Below are 18,843 nucleotides of genomic sequence, written 5' to 3'. Positions count from 1 at the left end.
GGCCGCAGGGGGAAGTGATCCGCGCAGTTCCTTGGGCTTAACGTACCTACGGCAATACCGAGTTCCCAACACCGCGGACATACACGAACAAATATACATACATTCATACACTTACACACTTTCGAGTTCAGAGTTATAAGAGTTTACGAGTTTTATTACGCAGTTAACTTCTGTTTGGGACGCTTTTATTGAGGCGTCCATGTTGATTTAGTCGAAGTGTCTTTTGTTTTGATGTGATGCAATTTAGATTTCGGTTTTGCTACTATGACCACATGGGTACCCCCACGGTCTTTTCTTTACTTCAATAAAAAAAAAAAAAAAAACGATTTTATATGGTAGATTATTTCCCGGACATTCATTTCCGGTCAAATACATACGAATCTTGGTACGCATATCAAACGGTCCGGTGTAAACTAGGCCAATGCGTAAGCATAAGAAAATTGATTGGTCCATACACATGTGCATAAAGGTGCCTTTTCATGCTGACGCTCGACGCTCATTTTCAGCGGCAAGAAGGTCGCATGACCACAATTGACGCCGGCGTCAATTGAAATTCATGAAAAGGAAAACAGCGTCAAAATTTCGGCGTCTTCGCGCTGCTTTGGCTTTGACGCTTAAGGTGCCTTTTCACGGGCGTCAGTTGACGCTCATTTTAGCGTCAAAGTGGGTCACGTGACTAAAGTTGACGCTACATTGTGAAAGACTCATGAAAAGTGTCTGACTCTGAAATTATAGCATCAGTACCATATATAACCATGGTGTAAGTATATAACCACCGTAATCACCGTATGAATTAATCATGTCATTTAGAAAGAAATATGATATGTGGTTACACGAGTGTGCAAAAAAAATATCAGAACAAAATCAACGCAAGAAACAGCTTTTAGCAACAGTTCTGATAAACGAGTTACACAAACAGAAAAGAAGAAATTATCGTAGGAAACGTTATTGGGTAAATCCAATATTCATAGAACGATACAATCATGGATTTTACCACGCAATCTTTCCTGTTATTATTTTGGAAGAAGCACGATTCAGGAATTATTTTCGGATGACTCCTACACAATTTGAAGAGTTACTAATTTTAATAGCACCATTTATTATGAAGCAAAGAGTGATTCGTGAGCCTATATCTGCAGCAGAACGACTATGTTTGACATTAAGGTTAGTAATAAGGTTATAGAATTGATTTTATTATATAGAATTGATTTTATTATATACTTTTCATTTATCTTATCTGTACATAAATTTTTTTTCTATAAATATTAAATTGGAATTTTTTATATTGATTAGGTTTCTAGCTTCTGGTGATTCGATGATATCTATGTCATATCAATATCTTATTGGATTAACAACTGCGAGTAACATCATTGAAGAGACATGTGATGCTATTTGGAATTGTCTGCAGAAGGAAGTACTTCCCTCTTGTTTGAATGCAGATAATTGGCTAAACATTGCTGGTGACTTCGAGACAAAATGGAATTTTAACCATTGTATTGGAGCAATCGATGGGAAACATGTTCTTCTTCAGGTATATTATACATATGTAAAAATAATATATGTATAAAGTAAGGATAAATTATATAAATTCTTGAAAATTATTTTCAGTGCCCAGATAATGCAGGTTCTGCATATTTTAATTACAAACATAGCCATAGCATCGTATTACTTGGAATTTGCAATGCAGATTATATTTTCACCTTTGTTGACATCGGAGGTTATGGCCGACGCAGTGACGGTGGAATCTTTAGAGATTCTATAATAGGTCACAAATTCAACAATCGTGAAATGAATTTGCCAAAACCAACATCTCTTACAATAAATGGGCCACCTTTACCTTACGTGCTTGTAGGAGACGAAGCATTTCAGTTAACAGAATACTTACTTCGGCCATATCCTGGAAAAGGCGTTTTAAATCAAGAACGAACCATTTTTAATTACCGTCTTAGTCGAGCCAGAAGAACGATTGAAAATACTTTTGGTATTTTGGTCAGCCGTTGGAGAATTTTAAAACGACCAATTATTTGTACGGTTGAAAAATCCATGAAAATTGTACAAGCTATTGTATGTCTGCACAACTTTCTTCGTATTCAAGATATCGGAGTAAACCAATATGTTGATGACACACTTGTTGATCAAGATAGACCTGATGGGTTTGTTGCTGGTTCTTGGAGAGAAGACATCGAAATTAGCGCGTTAAGAGATATTACTACATGTGGTAATAATAATAGTACACGAAACGCAATCGAAATTCGTGAGAACTTTTGCAATTATTTCAATACTGAAGGAGTTATACCATGGCAATTTAATAATGTTTAATTATAAATATTTTATACAGGATACATTGCGTTAAAAAATCCATGATTATAACGTTCTAAATATTAGATTTATAATAACATTTTCTATGATTTATTTTTTCTTATTATAACACTGTATTTTTTAAATAAAAATGTAAAAATTAATAATTGTGACAAATATTTTAAAAAATGTAAACATTGGGTTGGAAGAAAATAAAACCTCTGATAACCAGTTATTCAACTTAGTTTATTTAGAAACATTTAAATATTTGTTCAAACATTTTAAAGATTACTAAATGTAAATATATTATTTAATAATAAACATTGACCATAAAATAAAAAATAAAATATTCTTATATTGAAGTAATGCACGTTATACAAATTTGAATTGCTTTTTAAAAAAAAAAATCTTATTGTATATTGCTTTTTATATAAAATGTTATTCATAAATGTTTTCATAAATATATTATTATTAAATAATATATTTACTAAATGTAAATATATTATTTAATAATAAACATTGACCATAAAACAAAAAATAAAATATTCTTATATTCGAGTAATGCACGTTATATAGATTTGAATTGCTTTTCGGAAAAAAAACCTTATTGTGTATGTTGCTTTTTAAATCATAAAAATGGACTCGTGAAAATGTCAAACAGTTAAAAACGGCGAATGCGAGTCGAGCGCGGGACGAGGTGCGCAAAGAAGAATTATTTAGACTTGTTAATTTGAACGAACGTTTCGGCTCTTCCTTTGAGCCATCTTCAGCATTTATTGAAAGTAATCGCTAGTCCTGCAGAGCTCGAGGAAGAAGACTCCCTTCTTGAGGAGATGTCGGAAACAAACGAGCTGGTACGCACGATTATGGTGGACATTACCGCTATGAGAGAAAAAAAACTCTATTACGCAACGTCGTTTGAAAAAGGAAAGGAGAACGCTCACCTCAAGATCTGCAGAAGTCACAAAAGTACATTATTCGAAGTCAAAAGTCGCAATAGTCAAAAGATCGTACATCTCGGAGGGAGAATAAATTTGCAGTCACAACCGTCACACATCTTAGAAATTAGCGGAAGAAATTGACAGTCAAGCGCACAGCGCAGCGGTTGGAAACGGTGTGAGACGAAGGATCGAACGAGTATTGATCACGGACGCTGTTATAAACATAGTGATGTGTCTCAGGAAAGGACGAACATAAATTAGATATTGTTTATGATAGGCAGATATGCGTGATGTAGGCACTCGGTATCCGATTGGAGGTTTAGACCATGGCGCTGTTGCTTAATATGTAAAACTTCCGAAATGAGACGTTTATGATAGTATCTTTCTCGATCTAAAATCTTCACATTATCCCAATCAAATTCATGATCGTTATGAATTCTGTGGTCAGTAATCACGGAATGAGAGGAACTATTTCTATTTATGTGACTGCGATGTTCCGATATTCTAGTTTTTAGTTGTCTACAGGTTTGCCCTACGTAAGAAGCATCACAGTCTCGACAAAAAATCTTATATACTACGTTGCTATTTTGATAAAACGGGAGAGCATTCTTCTGAACCTTGATGAATTTATTTAATTTATTAACACTGTAGTATGCTAAATGAGTATCAGATCCCCTAAAAATATCCTTAAATTTTGCAGAAAAGGAAGGAAAAAACGGGACCGTAAACCATTTTTTAAAAGAAGCGTCATCAACATCATCAGAATTTTGTTTTTTTGTTTGTTTGTAAAAGAGACTTTTTAGACGTTCATGAATCGTGTTAAAAATAAGATCTAGAGGATAATCGTTGTTCAAAAGGATGCTGATAATAAGTTCTAGATTTTTTCTGTGAAACCTCGGATGCGAGAGTAGAAAGGCTCGGTCGATGAGTCCTATGATGGTTCCACGCTTTTGAGACGAAGGGTGACAAGAATAATAATTTAAATATCTGCCGGAAAAGGTAGGTTTATGATACCAATCAAATTCGATTAAACCATTGTTATTAATGATGGTGGTATCTAAAAAATTGAGTTTATTGTCGCCAATCTCAATGGTAAATTGTAAACGTGGATGGAACGAATTAAATGTTTGTAAAGTGAAATCAACGGTATCGTTAGGTATAGCCATCGCTATATCATCCACATATCTGAAGAAAAACGGAATGTGAAAATTGAACATTCTCATCGCCCTCGTCTCAATATCCTGAAGGACTAAATCCGCAAGGTCAGGAGACAAAGGAGAGCCCATGGGAGATCCGAAATTCTGTTTATAGACCTTGTTGTTAAACCTAAAATAGGTGGAGTCGAGGATGAGTCTTACTGCAATAATAAATTCATCTTTCGGAATGTCGCAGTTTTTTGAAAGATGTTCCCATCTATTGCAAATACTGTCAATAGCAAGATCGGAAGGAACATTTGTAAAAAGGGAGACAACATCAAGCGAAATGAGTGTGTAATTGTCATCAATACGCGAATTGTTCAAAATATTGACGAGTTGAAAACTGTCTTTAATATGACTATTGGCTTTAGGAATACTGGAAGAAATAATGTTATGTAAAAATCTAGCTAAGTTATGTAGAGGTCCATCGATGGACGAAACTATAATTCTTAACGGATAATTTAGTTTGTGAATTTTCGGAAGTCCATAGGCTCTCGGAAGTACTCCATCACTACATAAAGGAACTTATAAGTAGAGGATGAAATGTATTTCGAATTCTTCCATCTAGTAAGCAGAGTTCTCGTGTTTCTTGTGAGTGAAGGATGGGATCTTTTTTGACTAAAGTATATGTGTTCGTGTCCGACAATAGCAATTCCATCTTATTTTTGTAGTCAGGAAAATCCATGGCAACGGTTATGTTACCTTTATCGGCTCTAGTCAAAATTACATCAGGATTATTGAGAAGAAAATCTTTGGTTAGAGATAACATACCATAAATGATTTGTCCATTGGGAAGGAGAAAAATTAGAGTCTGAATTTAAATCGTTAATCCGAATTTTTAGATACCAATCGTTAATAACAATGGTTTAATCGAATTTGATTGGTATCATAAACCTACCTTTTCCGGCAGATATTTAAATTATTATTCTTGTCACCCTTCGTCTCAAAAGCGTGGAACCATCATAGGACTCATCGACCGAGCCTTTCTACTCTCGCATCCGAGGTTTCACAGAAAAAATCTAGAACTTATTATCAGCATCCTTTTGAACAACGATTATCCTCTAGATCTTATTTTTAACACGATTCATGAACGTCTAAAAAGTCTCTTTTACAAACAAACAAAAAAACAAAATTCTGATGATGTTGATGACGCTTCTTTTAAAAAATGGTTTACGGTCCCGTTTTTTCCTTCCTTTTCTGCAAAATTTAAGGATATTTTTAGGGGATCTGATACTCATTTAGCATACTACAGTGTTAATAAATTAAATAAATTCATCAAGGTTCAGAAGGATGCTCTCCCGTTTTATCAAAATAGCAACGTAGTATATAAGATTTTTTGTCGAGACTGTGATGCTTCTTACGTAGGGCAAACCTGTAGACAACTAAAAACTAGAATATCGGAACATCGCAGTCACATAAATAGAAATAGTTCCTCTCATTCCGTGATTACTGACCACAGAATTCATAACGATCATGAATTTGATTGGGATAATGTGAAGATTTTAGATCGAGAAAGATACTATCATAAACGTCTCATTTCGGAAGTTTTACATATTAAGCAACAGCGCCATGGTCTAAACCTCCAATCGGATACCGAGTGCCTACATCACGCATATCTGCCTATCATAAACAATATCTAATTTATGTTCGTCCTTTCTTGAGACACATCACTATGTTTATAACAGCGTCCGTGATCAATACTCGTTCGATCCTTCGTCTCACACCGTTTCCAACCGCTGCGCTGTGCGCTTGACTGTCAATTTCTTCCGCTAATTTCTAAGATGTGTGACGGTTGTGACTGCAAATTTATTCTCCCTCCGAGATGTACGATCTTTTGACTATTGCGACTTTTGACTTCGAATAATGTACTTTTGTGACTTCTGCAGATCTTGAGGTGAGCGTTCTCCTTTCCTTTTTCAAACGACGTTGCGTAATAGAGTTTTTTTTTTCTCTCATAGCGGTAATGTCCACCATAATCGTGCGTACCAGCTCGTTTGTTTCCGACATCTCCTCAAGAAGGGAGTCTTCTTCCTCGAGCTCTGCAGGACTAGCGATTACTTTCAATAAATGCTGAAGATGGCTCAAAGGAAGAGCCGAAACGTTCGTTCAAATTAACAAGTCTAAATAATTCTTTTTTGCGCACCTCGTCCCGCGCTCGACTCGCATTCGCCGTTTTTAACTGTTTGTTGCTTTTTATATAAAATATTATTCATAAACGTTTTCTTGGATAATTCTTTCATACGTTAATTGTAATATGTTTTGCATTATTTCTAATCTAGTCTTTGGTGGCATTTTCTGTAATCTAAATCCCACTAAACTTAAAAAAGAATCTATTTCGTCAGGTTCTGGTGGTGGAGGTAAGGTTATATTCTTTTCTTGACAAATAGCGTCCGCAATTCTCTCTATCGCATCTGTCGACCCATCATTTGTTTTCTTCTTTTTTCCTTTACTGGAATCTAGAATATAAAAAAATTATTTTTTTTTAATCTTTATTTTTAATATAATAATTTGACATGGTTCAACAACTGTACCTGTTCGGATGCTTTCTGCATTATCTTCATCATCCATTAACGATAAGTTTGAATCATCATTATTTATATTAGACACCGTGCTGTAATATTATTTAAAATTAATCAAATAATATATATGTCATATAATTATTTAATAAATTTAAATTACTTATAGAAAAGTATATGTTTGTTCCGCCAATAGTTGATTAACGAGAAATCTATTTTTATAGTCGACAACGTTTGGCTATTAGTGTCGTGACAAATCGACCATTGGTTTTGGTCAGATTAAATGTCAAGACGTTTTCAATCACGGGTTTTGGTCTTTTTTAAATATTTATGCTTACATTTTTTGAAGACAAGAGTCTTTAAGGAAACTCATCGAATGATAATGAGGCCATTTTTGGATTGTGTCCTTCCTAGCAGATCCACTCATTCGTTGTTCTGATTGTATGATTTTGCGAAACGTATCATGCAATGATTTGAACTTTTTTTGTGTTTCTTCTGCACTTATTTTACCTACAAAGAATATAAATTTATTATTTTGTTTAAATATTTTTCATATTATTTTTATACTCACCATTTAATGCCAAAGCTATTTCTGACCACAACCGTTGTTTTATTGTAGATTTGCGTTGTAGCAAAGGTAAAGAATAATCCCACTATGGTGGGCGTTTTTCCACTTCAAGAATTAAGAATTCCACATCATCAAAATTTAATTTGTTTCCTGCGCTATCATTTAATTTTGAACGTTTGTTAGATATTTGTTTTACTTGTCCAGAAACTTTTCGTTTTCCTTTTTGGGATATGTGTACAACATTATCTAAAAAAATTATTTTTAGAAAGATATGATCTCTCTATATTTAAGATTGTTTTTTTACTTACTTCCACAGTTATTATAAAACGGCTCATCTACTAATTGTTCCACGTTATTTATATTGCTTCGTCTCACAATAGTTGTGCCATCATCTAAAAAATATTAAAAATATTAATATTTGTTTCAGTAAATATAGAAAGAAAATAAAAAACATCCTATTAATCATATATTAAAATTTTTGAGTAATTATAATTACAAACATTACAGCACATTGTCTAACATAAATATAATATTGTTTAACATTGAGGATGATTCAATCTCATCTTTAATGCATAATGAAAATGACACAGAAAGCATTCAAATAGATACAGCTAAAACATTAAATCATTTTCAATAATTAAGAAAAAAGCTTTTTTATATTATAGGTTCCAGTGAAAAAAAAAGAAAAAAAAATAATGTTTCTACAAGTGCAATAGAAAGAAAAATAGATATATGATGCTATAAATATCTATAGATATATAGCTATATGATGCTATAAAAAAAACAATATAATCTTTTCTTCTCCATCCAAACTTTACACACACACACACACACACACACACACACCTGCTAATGGATAAAAATATAAAGTATTTGGATCAACGGCATAAGAACTGTATCCTTCTAGGCAACCATGCATGCTCTGCAATATCCTTTTGACCGCATATCTGTTCGCATACTCCACATGTTTGCACAAGTTCACAATCCTAGAAATAAAAAATAATATATTTGTTCATCAATTCTTTTATTAGATGTAACATTTTTTATTATATATTTACATATTTTTATTACATATTTACAGACTTAAAAATATGTTACTTATTCTTTAAGGGTCGACAGGAGCCATGGACAGGAGTAAGAGTGGAGACCTCTGTCGGCCGGTCGGGAATTACGGATTCGCTTTTCCCAAAGTTTAGCCTAATTAATTAACGAATCTCATTTTACTTATGCTCGTTTTAATCAGTAAGATCAGCCGCAAGCTGGTACAGAGCCGGATTTTGGAAAAAGGATCGAAATAAAATTTATAATAAATGTGGGGAAACGCGCAGCTAGACACGGGTCAGGTTGGGTCAGCTGCGAGTCCGTATTTTATTTATAATAAATTTTTAAGAGCCAAAATGCAAAATCCGGCTCTGTACCAGCTTGCGGCTGATCTTACTGATTAAAATGAGCCTAATTTTAATGAGATTCATTACGTAATTAGGCTAAACTTTGGGACAAACGATTCTCACTAGTAAGAGCAGCTTATGGGGAATTTCCGTGGTAACATACTGACAAGGGCTGTGTTCAGAGGTGCCAATGGTGCTGTTTGCCCGCTGCCTGCGCGCCTGGTAGGGACACGCACACAGCTGACGGAGCCGTGTACGTGTGGGCTGGGCGCTCGGCGGCGACTCGGCGCGGCTCGGCCAGCTTCGGGCGGGTAGAAGAGCGCAGACAGCCATAGCCGGTTCGAAAGTCGTATGCGTTAGCGCGTAGGCTGACTTGGCTCGTCTATTATGTCTCGCGTATCCCTTCTCTGATGTTGATTTATAAATAAAATATATATTATGACATTGCAGATGACAATAAAATATCCTTCCCACACTAGTCGTGAAACACTATCGTGTGTTTCTTAATTATTTAAAAGTAATGAAACTAATAACAAAAAATGTTAGTAAAATTGATCGCAATTACATAAATAATATCTAATAAAATTATATTATCTTTATTTTAAAAATAAACTATATAAAAGAAATAAAAAACAGAAAAAGCGTAAATAATAGAAATCCACTCTTGGCCAATATGTACGCTTTCTTCTAAAAAAAATCATGTTATTAATTTAGAAAATAAATTATTTTCAACACAAGAAAAGTGAAATAAAACATTAAATTATATATTGTTTGTTTTAGAAATATTGTTTTGATAGTATAATTACTTTGCTATTAGCAAATACATATAAATATAAAATTAAAAAAAGGAATAAATTATTTGTGCAACAATATGATAAATTTATTGTAATATTTGTTCTCAAATAAATGCATGGACAACGTATATATTTGTTGGAAACCGCGAGAAGGTGGTGGTCTCTTCCGTCAAGAGAAAATGTAAAAATTGTTTTCTTTAATATTAACAATTCTTTACATTTCCTACGAATGCAGATAGAACAGAGAGAGAGAGAGAGAGAGAGAGAGAGAGAGAGAGAGAGAAAGACAGAATAGGTATAAAGGATAAACATAAAATAGATATAAAAGGATAGACAAAAATATACAGGACAGAACATAGAAAAAAAGTGTGCAAGTAGAAACTTGCACATTGCTTCCTCATAGTTTTTAAGTGTGCAAGTAGAAACATGCACATTGCTTTCTTATAATTTTTAAGTGTACAAATTATAAATTTGAACATTACTTTCTCACAATTTTCAAGTATGCGAATTATAAATTTGCACGTTGCTTAATCAACATTTTATTTAGCTCATAAAGCTTCCTCTTATGAGGAAGCCTTTTTATATGTATAATTATTAGTAAATATTTATTAATTTGGCTTCCTCGAAGAGGAAGCTTTATGAGCGAAATCTTTTGGAACGTATCTATTTTAACATCCCGACTAGAGAAGTAAGACAGTACTCCATCTTCCACCTCGAGTACCACCGTACTTTGTATCGAAAAAACCTAAGTAACAAGTGGTGGACGTAATCTTTGTATCTCCAAAAATCTCGAAAAAACCTAAGCAGTAGTATTTTTTATTTCCAAAAAATTATTACTCAAGTGATACACATCACAAAATTACGTTACCTTATCAAAAAATGAGTCGCGCTTCAAGTGACCTATTATTACAATTACAAAAAAGAAATGATATCTCTTTTTAAATTACAGCGCCAATTACAGAGAATATACACTGACAATGAGAAAAAAAATTTGTCAATCCCAAGAAATATTTAGTCCGATACGTTCAACTAAACATTTTAGTTAGTTAACTAAACATTAGTTGAATTAATTAATTCTTGATTAAAAAAACGAAATAAATTGTTGAAACAACTAATATTTAGTTAACTAACTAAAATGTTTAGTTGAACGTATCGAACTAAATATTTCTTGGGATTAACAATTTTTTTTCTCAGTGTATTTTTCGAGATACAAAGATTACGTCTACCACTTGTTACTTAGGTTTTTTCGAGGTATATCTTCCACCTCGAGTACCACCGTACTTTGTATAGCGCAAATTCTTGTGTAAATAGGCTAATAATATCTGCAAGTAATTTCTCCAATAGGGTTGACTTTTTTGGTGGCTCTGTATCCACTTTTAAACAAAAACTTTCTCGTCTACTCTTGTAACCTGAATGTTCTCCATATTATGTTGTAAAATTTTAATTTTATCTTATTGTTCTTGTTTTTCTTTTCTCTTTGTACGCTAAAGGGTTTATTACCCGTTAATAAAGTTTATTATTATTATTATTGTTATTATTATTATCACAATGTCGACGGCAAAAACATTGCCATAATGAGCGTCGTGCCATCAAGTTGGCGACAACATTGCTCGTAGTTGAACTCTTTTCCACACTACACAAGAGGTAGAGCAAGGCGCGTTCGCGGATATTTTTTCTAATTCTGTATTACGTTGCATTTTGGCACTCAAGTCAACTGTAACCCTTAAAGACTATACCTCAAGTCTCAATTTTGAACAATTTAAATTATTGGCAACTTTTTCTAATTCTGTTATATTCTTCAGTTTTTTCTACCCCTATTTCATATATAATTCTTTAAAATTTGGTTGATTAGACCAACTTTATAAGGCTTCTATGTATGTACACAGATTCTCCGAAATTTCAAACGTCTGTAACTCAAGAACTGATTAATTAAATCTTACAATATTATATATGAAATAGGGGTAGAAAGAACTGAAGAATATAATAGAATTAGTAGAAATAGATCGATATCTAAAATATTGAGAAAACTACAGCGTAAAACACACTTTTCTAAAAAATGAAAATCCCCTTAAAATCCATACCGGTCAACAGATTTTAATAAAATTAGAGGAGAATATACTTTCTATGATACTCTATTTGTGTGCAAAATTTCAACCCGGTATCTAAAAAATTGTAGAAGTAGATACGTGTACAAAAAATCTGTACACACACATACACACATACATACTTCCGGACATTTTCTATTTATATGATTTCTTGACATTTTGGAACATTCTAAATTTATTTTCATTTAAATCTCGAAAAAATTTTTTTTTACTATCACAAAGCTTCCTTTATGAGGAAGCAAAAAGAAAAGAGTATTAGTTTTAAGGTCACTTTACACGATTTATAATTCACGACAGTTTGTGACAAAATTGCATATATAAAAAAACATTCAAAAAATTAGAGGTACATGTAAAAAAATATATACATATACAGACATATGTATACATCATACATGCATTAATTATATATCTTCAAATGTTTTCTTATAGATTACAAAATACAAAACATAACAAATAGAATTATATAATTCTTTTGTCGTGAATTATAGATTGTCTAAAGACTCTAAAGTAACCTTTACACTAGAAATACCAAATAATTTTCTACCGTTTCTATTTTTAAAAGTAATGTTACATTAATCATGTTAAAGACCGAATAAATCGAATAATTTTTTTATTACAATATAAATTTTCTACTTTAAAAAACAGAATATTAAAAAATAAAAACGGTCGAAAATAGCTTTTGGTATTTCTAGTGTTAAATCGGAAAAAGTGCACATGTTTTACTTAATATAATACTGAAAATGATAACATATTTATAGCAAAAATATTTCCGTTCTCATCTAAACTATTACGAAAACTACAGCCAATTTTTGAAATTAATAAAAGAAATATGTTATAATAAAATCAAAATAGATATAAAAATAATGTTATTACAAAAAGAACAGATATAAAACTTAATTTATAAACCACGGATTACATATATACATATATATACATATATGTATTTAATGAAATAATAATATACATATCTTTCTTCCACATTTTTTACACAGAGTGGGCATTTAAAATAGAAAAAGTTGTTCGATTTTGCTAAGGAAACCATTCTATTTAAGGAATGTTGTACTTAAAAGTACAATTTTGTGGGCAAAATTATGTACAGCTATTTAAAAAAACAACATTTTAAGGGGGTAGTACAGTCTGGCAGAGGATTGCGGAGAATCAATTTCAGGATTTATTTGTGACAAAGTGGTAGGCCATCAGGTTCATAGTGTATACGATATTGAAGTACATGTTTAGGTGCATTTACAGTATTTTTTATATAAAAAAATATTAAAAAATGTAGGAGTTATGAGTCATCTCTTTGCACGCGCGTTTGACTACAATGTAGGCAGTAGCTCCTGTACGGCGTGCCTGAAATGAAAAACGCAAAAAGGGTAATAAATTTAAATGTATTCCCCACCGGTTGACGTTCGAAAATTGTAAAAATGTTAAAAATTGTGAAAGAGTTATAGCACTTAACAAAAAGAAGTTGGCAAAAAGTTCATTGGCACAAAATAACTTTCTGCTATAACTCTTTCACAATTTTTAACATTTTTACAATTTTCGAACGTCAACCGGTGGGGAATACATTTAAATTTAATACCCTTTTTGCGTTTTTCATTTCAGGCACGCCGTACAGGAGCTACTGCCTACATTGTAGTCGAGCGCGCGTGCGAAGAGATGACTCATAACTCCTATACATTTTTTAATATTTTTTCATATAAAAAATACTGTAAATGCACCTAAACATGTACTTCAATATCTTATACACCATGAACCTGATTGGCCTACCACTTCGTCACAAATAAATCCTAAAATTGATCCTCCGCAATCCTCCGCCAGACTGTACTACCCTTTTAAAAGACTGTCATTCAAAAGCGTACCTACATTACGTACGAAATACGTACATTACGTCCGTACATTCAACGTACGTTGAATACTTCGTCAAATAATAATTTATTTTTCTCCTTACCAATGACTATTTTTAACATTTTATAACTATTTTTAACGTTTTTAACATTTTTAATATATTGTAATACAGACCGTAGCTGTGTTCCGCGAAATTGACTGCCAGTGCTGAAAATCTATAATACATGTGACGCGACCTATACATTTTTAGTACTGGCAGTTTCGGAACACGACCAAGAGTGACATAATTTATATTATATTATTTATTATATTTCTTTATTATATAAATACATAAAATATACAAATATAATATATAATTAGACTTAGCTTTATATGCGATCAAAATTATGGACCTTTGATCGCGTATAAAGCTGGGTCTAATCAAATAAATCTTAAAAAATTATATATAAATTAGGGGTAAAAAAGACTAAAAAATATAATAAAATTATAAATAGATCGATATCTCCAAATTTGCGGAAGTTAGAGCAACCACGAACATTTCCAAAAAAATTCAAAATTTAAAAAAAAAAAATCTCATTGCCAAATTCAATACCAACCTTCCTTGAATAATACTCTATCGATTAAAAAAAAAACATCTCAATATCTCAAAAATTACGGAAGTTAGAGCATATACGGACAACAAAAGCATACATACATACACACGAACATTTTTTTTTAGGCGATATTTCGACGTTTTACAACAATCTGAACATATTGGCAGAAAAAACTCAAAAACCAATCTCTTCGTTGGTTTCTTCCACGGTCTTACATACAGGTCTGGAAACTCCTGTGTTTTTAAGTGGTGGGGGGTGTCACCGTTAGTGAGGCACGTAGACCCCAGTATTGGAGCAAACCTATCGGACGGACGGGAAACTGAGCCGACCGTGACCATGTTCAAATGGTGGTGATCGTGTGTCAAAATTCGAAATCAGTGAAAATCTTTGAAACTTGTATGAGTGAAAGTTAACATAAATTGTAAATACAATGCCAAAAGCGTGCATTGTGCCGAATTGCTGGAAGAAATTTAAGGACAATACAGAAAAATGTTCCGTTTTTAAAGTGCCTCAGGACGAAGAATTGCGTAAAAAATGGGAATCTGCAATTCCCGGCATTGCAGTATTGAAATCGTCGCAACATGTGTGTGAGCGTCATTTTGAGCCAACGTGCATCGTGCGAAAATTAGAGAAGCGTGGTCCAGATGGAAAAATTCTCATTGATGTAAGTGTGAATTATTTAAACAGTTTTGTCGATTGCATTTTCGCATTTGCATAAGGTTATGTATTAATTATAAAGAATTATATACAATTATATAAAATTATATATCAAAGGTATTATATATATCAATGTACAAAGGTATATAATATATATATATACAATTATACATACATACATATATACATATATACATACATACATATTATATATGTATATATATAATTAAGGCCGCAGTCCGATTCACACTCAGAGCGCTATTGGCATCATTCTATCTTTATCATTCATTAGGCATAAACAAGATTCGTATGTATTTGACCGGAAATTAATGTCCGGGAAAGAATCTACCATATGAAATCGTTTGTATTTCGTATGAAGACTTTTGAAGTGCAATTGAAAAGGTTTGTGAGTCATTTGTTTAATTGTAATTAATTAATTATTTTTACACCATGCATTTAGCCGAAATAGATAAATTAATAAAAGTTTTTATACGGAATTGTTTGTATTTTGTATGAAGAGTTATGAAGTGTGATTAAAAAGGTTTGTGAGTCACCCAGATAATTTTAATTAAATATTTATAAACTCGGTAATTAGCCGAAATATAGATTTTTAGTTATTCATGTTAAAAGAAGAAGACGCTAGTGTTCCCGAAGGTCCGTCTGCAATCAGAATTAATATGAACGTTTTAAAAATTATTTTATACTGAAATAAATAAATATACAGGCTAATAAGCCTGTAGCTATAAGCGATAGTTACTAATTAAGTTTGTCACTCATATTTCCATCTTGCAGAGGACCTCCGTAACTAGATCAAAGATGTACACCAGCTGTGCAGGGTGAAGAGGTTATCTCAAACGCCCTTAATTGGGCCACAGCCCAATTAAGAGCGACTCAAATGTCATTACCGCTAAGTACTTCTTGCCATTTGAGTCAGCATGTCAGAGCTAGTCACTATATACAGATTGTGGTGACACAGCACTGGACTGCTTGCAGAAGTTAATCGCATATAGTCATCTCACTAGCAATGTGTCTGATTCAACGAAGCCTAACAAGCTGCTGATTGTGCGCATTGTCGAGACAATTTGCGGTTGCTTCACCGGTCCATGGCACAGACCGATGAGAGTGTGCAGCTGCAGATTATTAAAGCTCTGCTGACTGTAATGACAAGCCAGCATGTGGAGGTATACGAGGGTACGGTACTGTTAACAATTCGTACTGTTTACAACATTTACTTGTTGTCGCGCAACCTGGTGAATCAAACAACAGCCTGTGCGACTCACGCAGATGATCAACGTGATCTTCGCGCGAATGGAGACTCAGGCGGAGGAAGAGAACGTGAGGCTTGATGGGGAACATCAGCAGGAGGGTTCTGTCATAGCAAACGGCAAAACTGAAGCTGAGATAAGTCTTAGTTAGCTAAGTTTAACTAGCTCATTTTCATGAAACTTTACGTTGCGTGCGTCTATTTAATGACGATGGATGTAGAAAGCTCTTCAAATCACTTTGAGAGGATTATCAAAAGCGATCTCCTTATATCGCGCGCATATTTAATCAGATGTCGTCAGGGATTGCTGTCGACATTAGCTCACTTAGATAGGTACTGTTTATATATAAATATCATCTTTGTATGTAATGTATAAGTAAATGTAAGATGTTTAAATGTAAGATGTTAACCGTTTAATAATAATATTTTTCAGATTATGTGTGCGAGTTAAGTGCGATCGGGATGCTATCAATAATCATCTTGTATCCGTTTGTGTGAGGGTATTTTTGGAAAAAAAGAAGGCTTTCCTCCTGCGTTTCTGCGAAGAGTTTAAAAAGCTTACGCTAGCTGACGAGAAACAGGATCTTGTGGATAATTTTCTAGGGAAGGTCCATGTGGAAATGGACAACGATCCGATTTGGCAATGTACATGAATATAATTATTTATCTCGCAATTGATTTTAGCGGAGTGCTCAGAGACGTCTGAACTTACTTCTTACTTTCAGCGGCAAGCGCCAACTAGTTAGATTTGGCGAGAGTCGTGGTGGAAAGAACCGTCATGGCACGGATATACCACAATGCGCTCTATCTAAATGAAGATGGAGATGTATATAGGGACCAGCTTTTTCACGGTCACATCAATAAGTTGGCAAAGGTCGTAACTCCAAATCACAGGGACCTACGCATTTCAAAAGTTTATCATTACGAATGCCCCTGGTCATGGGCCCAGGCTGAATTGGCTGTGATATCGGCGTATAAGACTCCTAGGGATAAGTTGCAGTGTGTATTTCATTGCGCGACTACCATCATGAATCTCTTCTCCATGGCGTTGGAAAGAGGCATACCTACTGCCGACGATCTGACTCCCGTGCTGGTCTATGTCATAATCAAGGTATGCGATTGAAAAGAGAATTGTGATTTTAGCAAAAAGAGTGATTGTTAACGTGTGCTTAATTTCAGACTAATCCGCCGTCGTTGTATCGACTGTTCAATATGTAGACAGCTTTTACGGGAATCGATTGGAGGGAGAGGAACAATATTGGTGGACGCAGTTCTGCGCCGCGATCGAGTTAAGACAATGGATTAACAGTTTCTCAAGAGTATCACGATAAATAAGATTAGATTCGATGCTGGTGATAATGTAGAAATGTATCATAATCATAATTTGACGATTTCATAAAGAAGAAGACCAATTATCTTGTGTAAAGCTAGTTGAACAGTTTTATGCTGCCAGTATCAATTAAAATTCTTAAATAGTCTCTTAAATAGTCTAACTGTTAGTTCTTTCGCACGTTATTATGTAACATTAGCAAAGACTGAATCAAATTATACGTAAAGTGTGGCTTTATCTTTATTTGTAACTCTATTGTATAATTTTACAGGACATCGAAAAAAAAAGAAACGTTTAGATATTCTATAATTTATGTACAATACAGAACTTATAGAGAATTGATAACCATTTAGCAGGATAAACTGTGTTGGCGTACTCTTTCTACATGCGCACCTTCCTCAAGAGCCGAGACTCGAACCAGATCCGTGAAAAATATCGCCAATTTCGTAGAGCTTTTGTACAGTTTTACTCTACGAATATCGCGAGAGAAAGAAAGACTTTGGAGATTTTTATCTAAATCGATCGACATAAAGAGAGAGCATAGTAAAGAAGCTATTAGCTTTCGAGAATTTGAACGCATAATATACTTTGTTATAATACTATGAGCGAATTAGTTTACGTCACTCTGTCAAGTTTTAATATCGATATCGGTAGTTTAATAATAATATATTTAAAAGCGCTCAATTTAAAAGTAGGGCAATCCTAATAAACGACTGTAAAAAACATTCAAGGTGGAACGCAATGGACAATCCGGTTGCTCTGACGTGCTAACTTAAATGGCAAAAAGTACTTCTCAGGGGTAATGACATTTGAGTCTCTTTTAATTGGGTTGTGACAGGGCGTTTGAGATAACCTGCTCTTTACCCTGCACAGCTGGTACATCTTTACAAACTTAATTAGCAACTATCGCTTATAACTACAGGCTTATTAGCCTGTATATTTATTTATTTCAGTATAAAATCATTTTTAAAACGTTTATATTAATTCTGATTGCAGACGGACCTTCGGGAACACTAGCGCCTTCTTCTTTTAACATGAATAACTAAAATCTATATTTCGGCTAATTACCGAGTTTATAAATATTTAATTAAAATTATCTGGGTGACTCACAAACCTTTTTAATCACACTTCATAACTCTTCATACAAAATACAAACAATTCCGTATAAAAACTTTTATTAATTTATCTATTTCGGCTAAATGCATGGTGTAAAAATAATTAATTAATTACAATTAAACGAATGACTCACAAACCTTTTCAATTGCACTTCAAAAGTCTTCATACGAAATACAAACGATTTCATATGGTAGATTCTTTCCCGGACATTCATTTCCGGTCAAATACA

General features: G+C 33.3%; 4 protein-coding genes and 1 long non-coding RNA gene across 29 annotated transcripts; 3 read left to right on the top strand and 2 right to left on the bottom strand.

Annotated features, from left to right (window-relative positions):
• The first annotated feature begins 790 nt into the window (after positions 1-790).
• Positions 791-2,533, top strand: LOC139814253 (uncharacterized). Its single transcript, XM_071780383.1, has 3 exons — positions 791-1,164; positions 1,294-1,531; positions 1,609-2,533. Exons 1-3 carry the CDS (start codon positions 800-802, stop codon positions 2,317-2,319), a joined length of 1,314 nt encoding a protein of 437 aa, XP_071636484.1. The 5' UTR covers positions 791-799; the 3' UTR covers positions 2,320-2,533.
• Positions 2,526-4,944, bottom strand: LOC139815432 (uncharacterized). Its single transcript, XM_071782361.1, has 3 exons — positions 4,940-4,944; positions 3,243-4,811; positions 2,526-3,180 (listed from the first exon to the last, which is right to left on the bottom strand). The coding sequence occupies exons 1-2, from the start codon at positions 4,942-4,944 to the stop codon at positions 3,497-3,499; spliced, it is 1,320 nt and encodes a 439-aa protein (XP_071638462.1). The 3' UTR covers positions 2,526-3,180; positions 3,243-3,496.
• A 1,245-nt stretch (positions 4,945-6,189) lies between these two features.
• Positions 6,190-9,081, top strand: LOC139814256 (uncharacterized). Its single transcript, XR_011732405.1, has 3 exons — positions 6,190-6,329; positions 6,394-6,535; positions 8,630-9,081. It is a non-coding gene; the product is annotated as an uncharacterized lncRNA (long non-coding RNA).
• Positions 6,534-9,240, bottom strand: LOC139814254 (uncharacterized). 19 transcript variants are annotated; one of them, XR_011732381.1, is made up of 8 exons: positions 9,031-9,240; positions 8,622-8,716; positions 8,366-8,505; positions 7,828-7,911; positions 7,523-7,765; positions 7,290-7,461; positions 6,967-7,046; positions 6,534-6,891 (listed from the first exon to the last, which is right to left on the bottom strand). XR_011732381.1 is itself a non-coding variant. In XM_071780385.1 (5 exons), exons 1-5 carry the CDS (start codon positions 9,238-9,240, stop codon positions 7,605-7,607), a joined length of 690 nt encoding a protein of 229 aa, XP_071636486.1. In that variant the 3' UTR covers positions 7,521-7,604. The 19 variants fall into 19 exon arrangements, 1 of the variants encoding a protein (XP_071636486.1); XR_011732387.1 differs by having other exon boundaries at positions 8,618-8,716; positions 9,031-9,104; XR_011732389.1 differs by having other exon boundaries at positions 8,618-8,698; positions 9,031-9,065.
• A 5,067-nt stretch (positions 9,241-14,307) lies between these two features.
• On the top strand, positions 14,308-18,509 carry LOC139814255 (GTPase-activating protein and VPS9 domain-containing protein 1-like). 7 transcript variants are annotated; one of them, XR_011732403.1, is made up of 9 exons: positions 14,308-14,911; positions 15,197-15,306; positions 15,697-16,095; positions 16,189-16,501; positions 16,602-16,813; positions 16,894-17,279; positions 17,348-18,148; positions 18,230-18,374; positions 18,495-18,509. XR_011732403.1 is itself a non-coding variant. In XM_071780386.1 (5 exons), exons 4-5 carry the CDS (start codon positions 16,947-16,949, stop codon positions 17,384-17,386), a joined length of 372 nt encoding a protein of 123 aa, XP_071636487.1. In that variant the 5' UTR covers positions 15,197-15,306; positions 15,697-16,501; positions 16,602-16,813; positions 16,894-16,946; the 3' UTR covers positions 17,387-17,860. The 7 variants fall into 7 exon arrangements, 1 of the variants encoding a protein (XP_071636487.1); XR_011732404.1 differs by having other exon boundaries at positions 15,697-16,100; XR_011732399.1 differs by having other exon boundaries at positions 15,697-16,501; positions 17,348-18,374.
• Positions 18,510-18,843: the final 334 nt, after the last annotated feature.

The sequence above is a fragment of the Temnothorax longispinosus genome, chromosome 6 (genome assembly GCF_030848805.1).
Source record: "Temnothorax longispinosus isolate EJ_2023e chromosome 6, Tlon_JGU_v1, whole genome shotgun sequence".
Classification (NCBI taxonomy): Eukaryota; Metazoa; Arthropoda; class Insecta; order Hymenoptera; family Formicidae; genus Temnothorax; species Temnothorax longispinosus.
The sequence above is the reverse complement of the archived record's forward strand: the minus strand, read 5'-3'. Positions and strand labels throughout refer to the sequence as shown.

What these genes read in the sequence shown, in the direction of transcription:
- LOC139814253 (XM_071780383.1), top strand. Translation starts at nt 800, where the DNA reads ATGTCATTTAGAAAGAAATATGATATGTGGTTACACGAGTGTGCAAAA. An exon ending in CGACTATGTTTGACATTAAG is followed by an intron (nt 1,165 to 1,293) that starts GTTAGTAATAAG and finishes TATATTGATTAG; the next exon opens with GTTTCTAGCTTCTGGTGATT. An exon ending in GGAAACATGTTCTTCTTCAG is followed by an intron (nt 1,532 to 1,608) that starts GTATATTATACA and finishes AATTATTTTCAG; the next exon opens with TGCCCAGATAATGCAGGTTC.
- LOC139814254 (XM_071780385.1), bottom strand. Translation starts at nt 9,240, where the DNA reads ATGGCTGTCTGCGCTCTTCTACCCGCCCGAAGCTGGCCGAGCCGCGCC. An exon ending in CTCCTGTCGACCCTTAAAGA is followed by an intron (nt 8,506 to 8,621) that starts ATAAGTAACATA and finishes TTTTATTTCTAG; the next exon opens with GATTGTGAACTTGTGCAAAC. An exon ending in ATATTTTTATCCATTAGCAG is followed by an intron (nt 7,912 to 8,365) that starts GTGTGTGTGTGT and finishes AATATTTTTTAG; the next exon opens with ATGATGGCACAACTATTGTG.
- LOC139814255 (XM_071780386.1), top strand. Translation starts at nt 16,947, where the DNA reads ATGGCACGGATATACCACAATGCGCTCTATCTAAATGAAGATGGAGAT. An exon ending in TGGTCTATGTCATAATCAAG is followed by an intron (nt 17,280 to 17,347) that starts GTATGCGATTGA and finishes GCTTAATTTCAG; the next exon opens with ACTAATCCGCCGTCGTTGTA.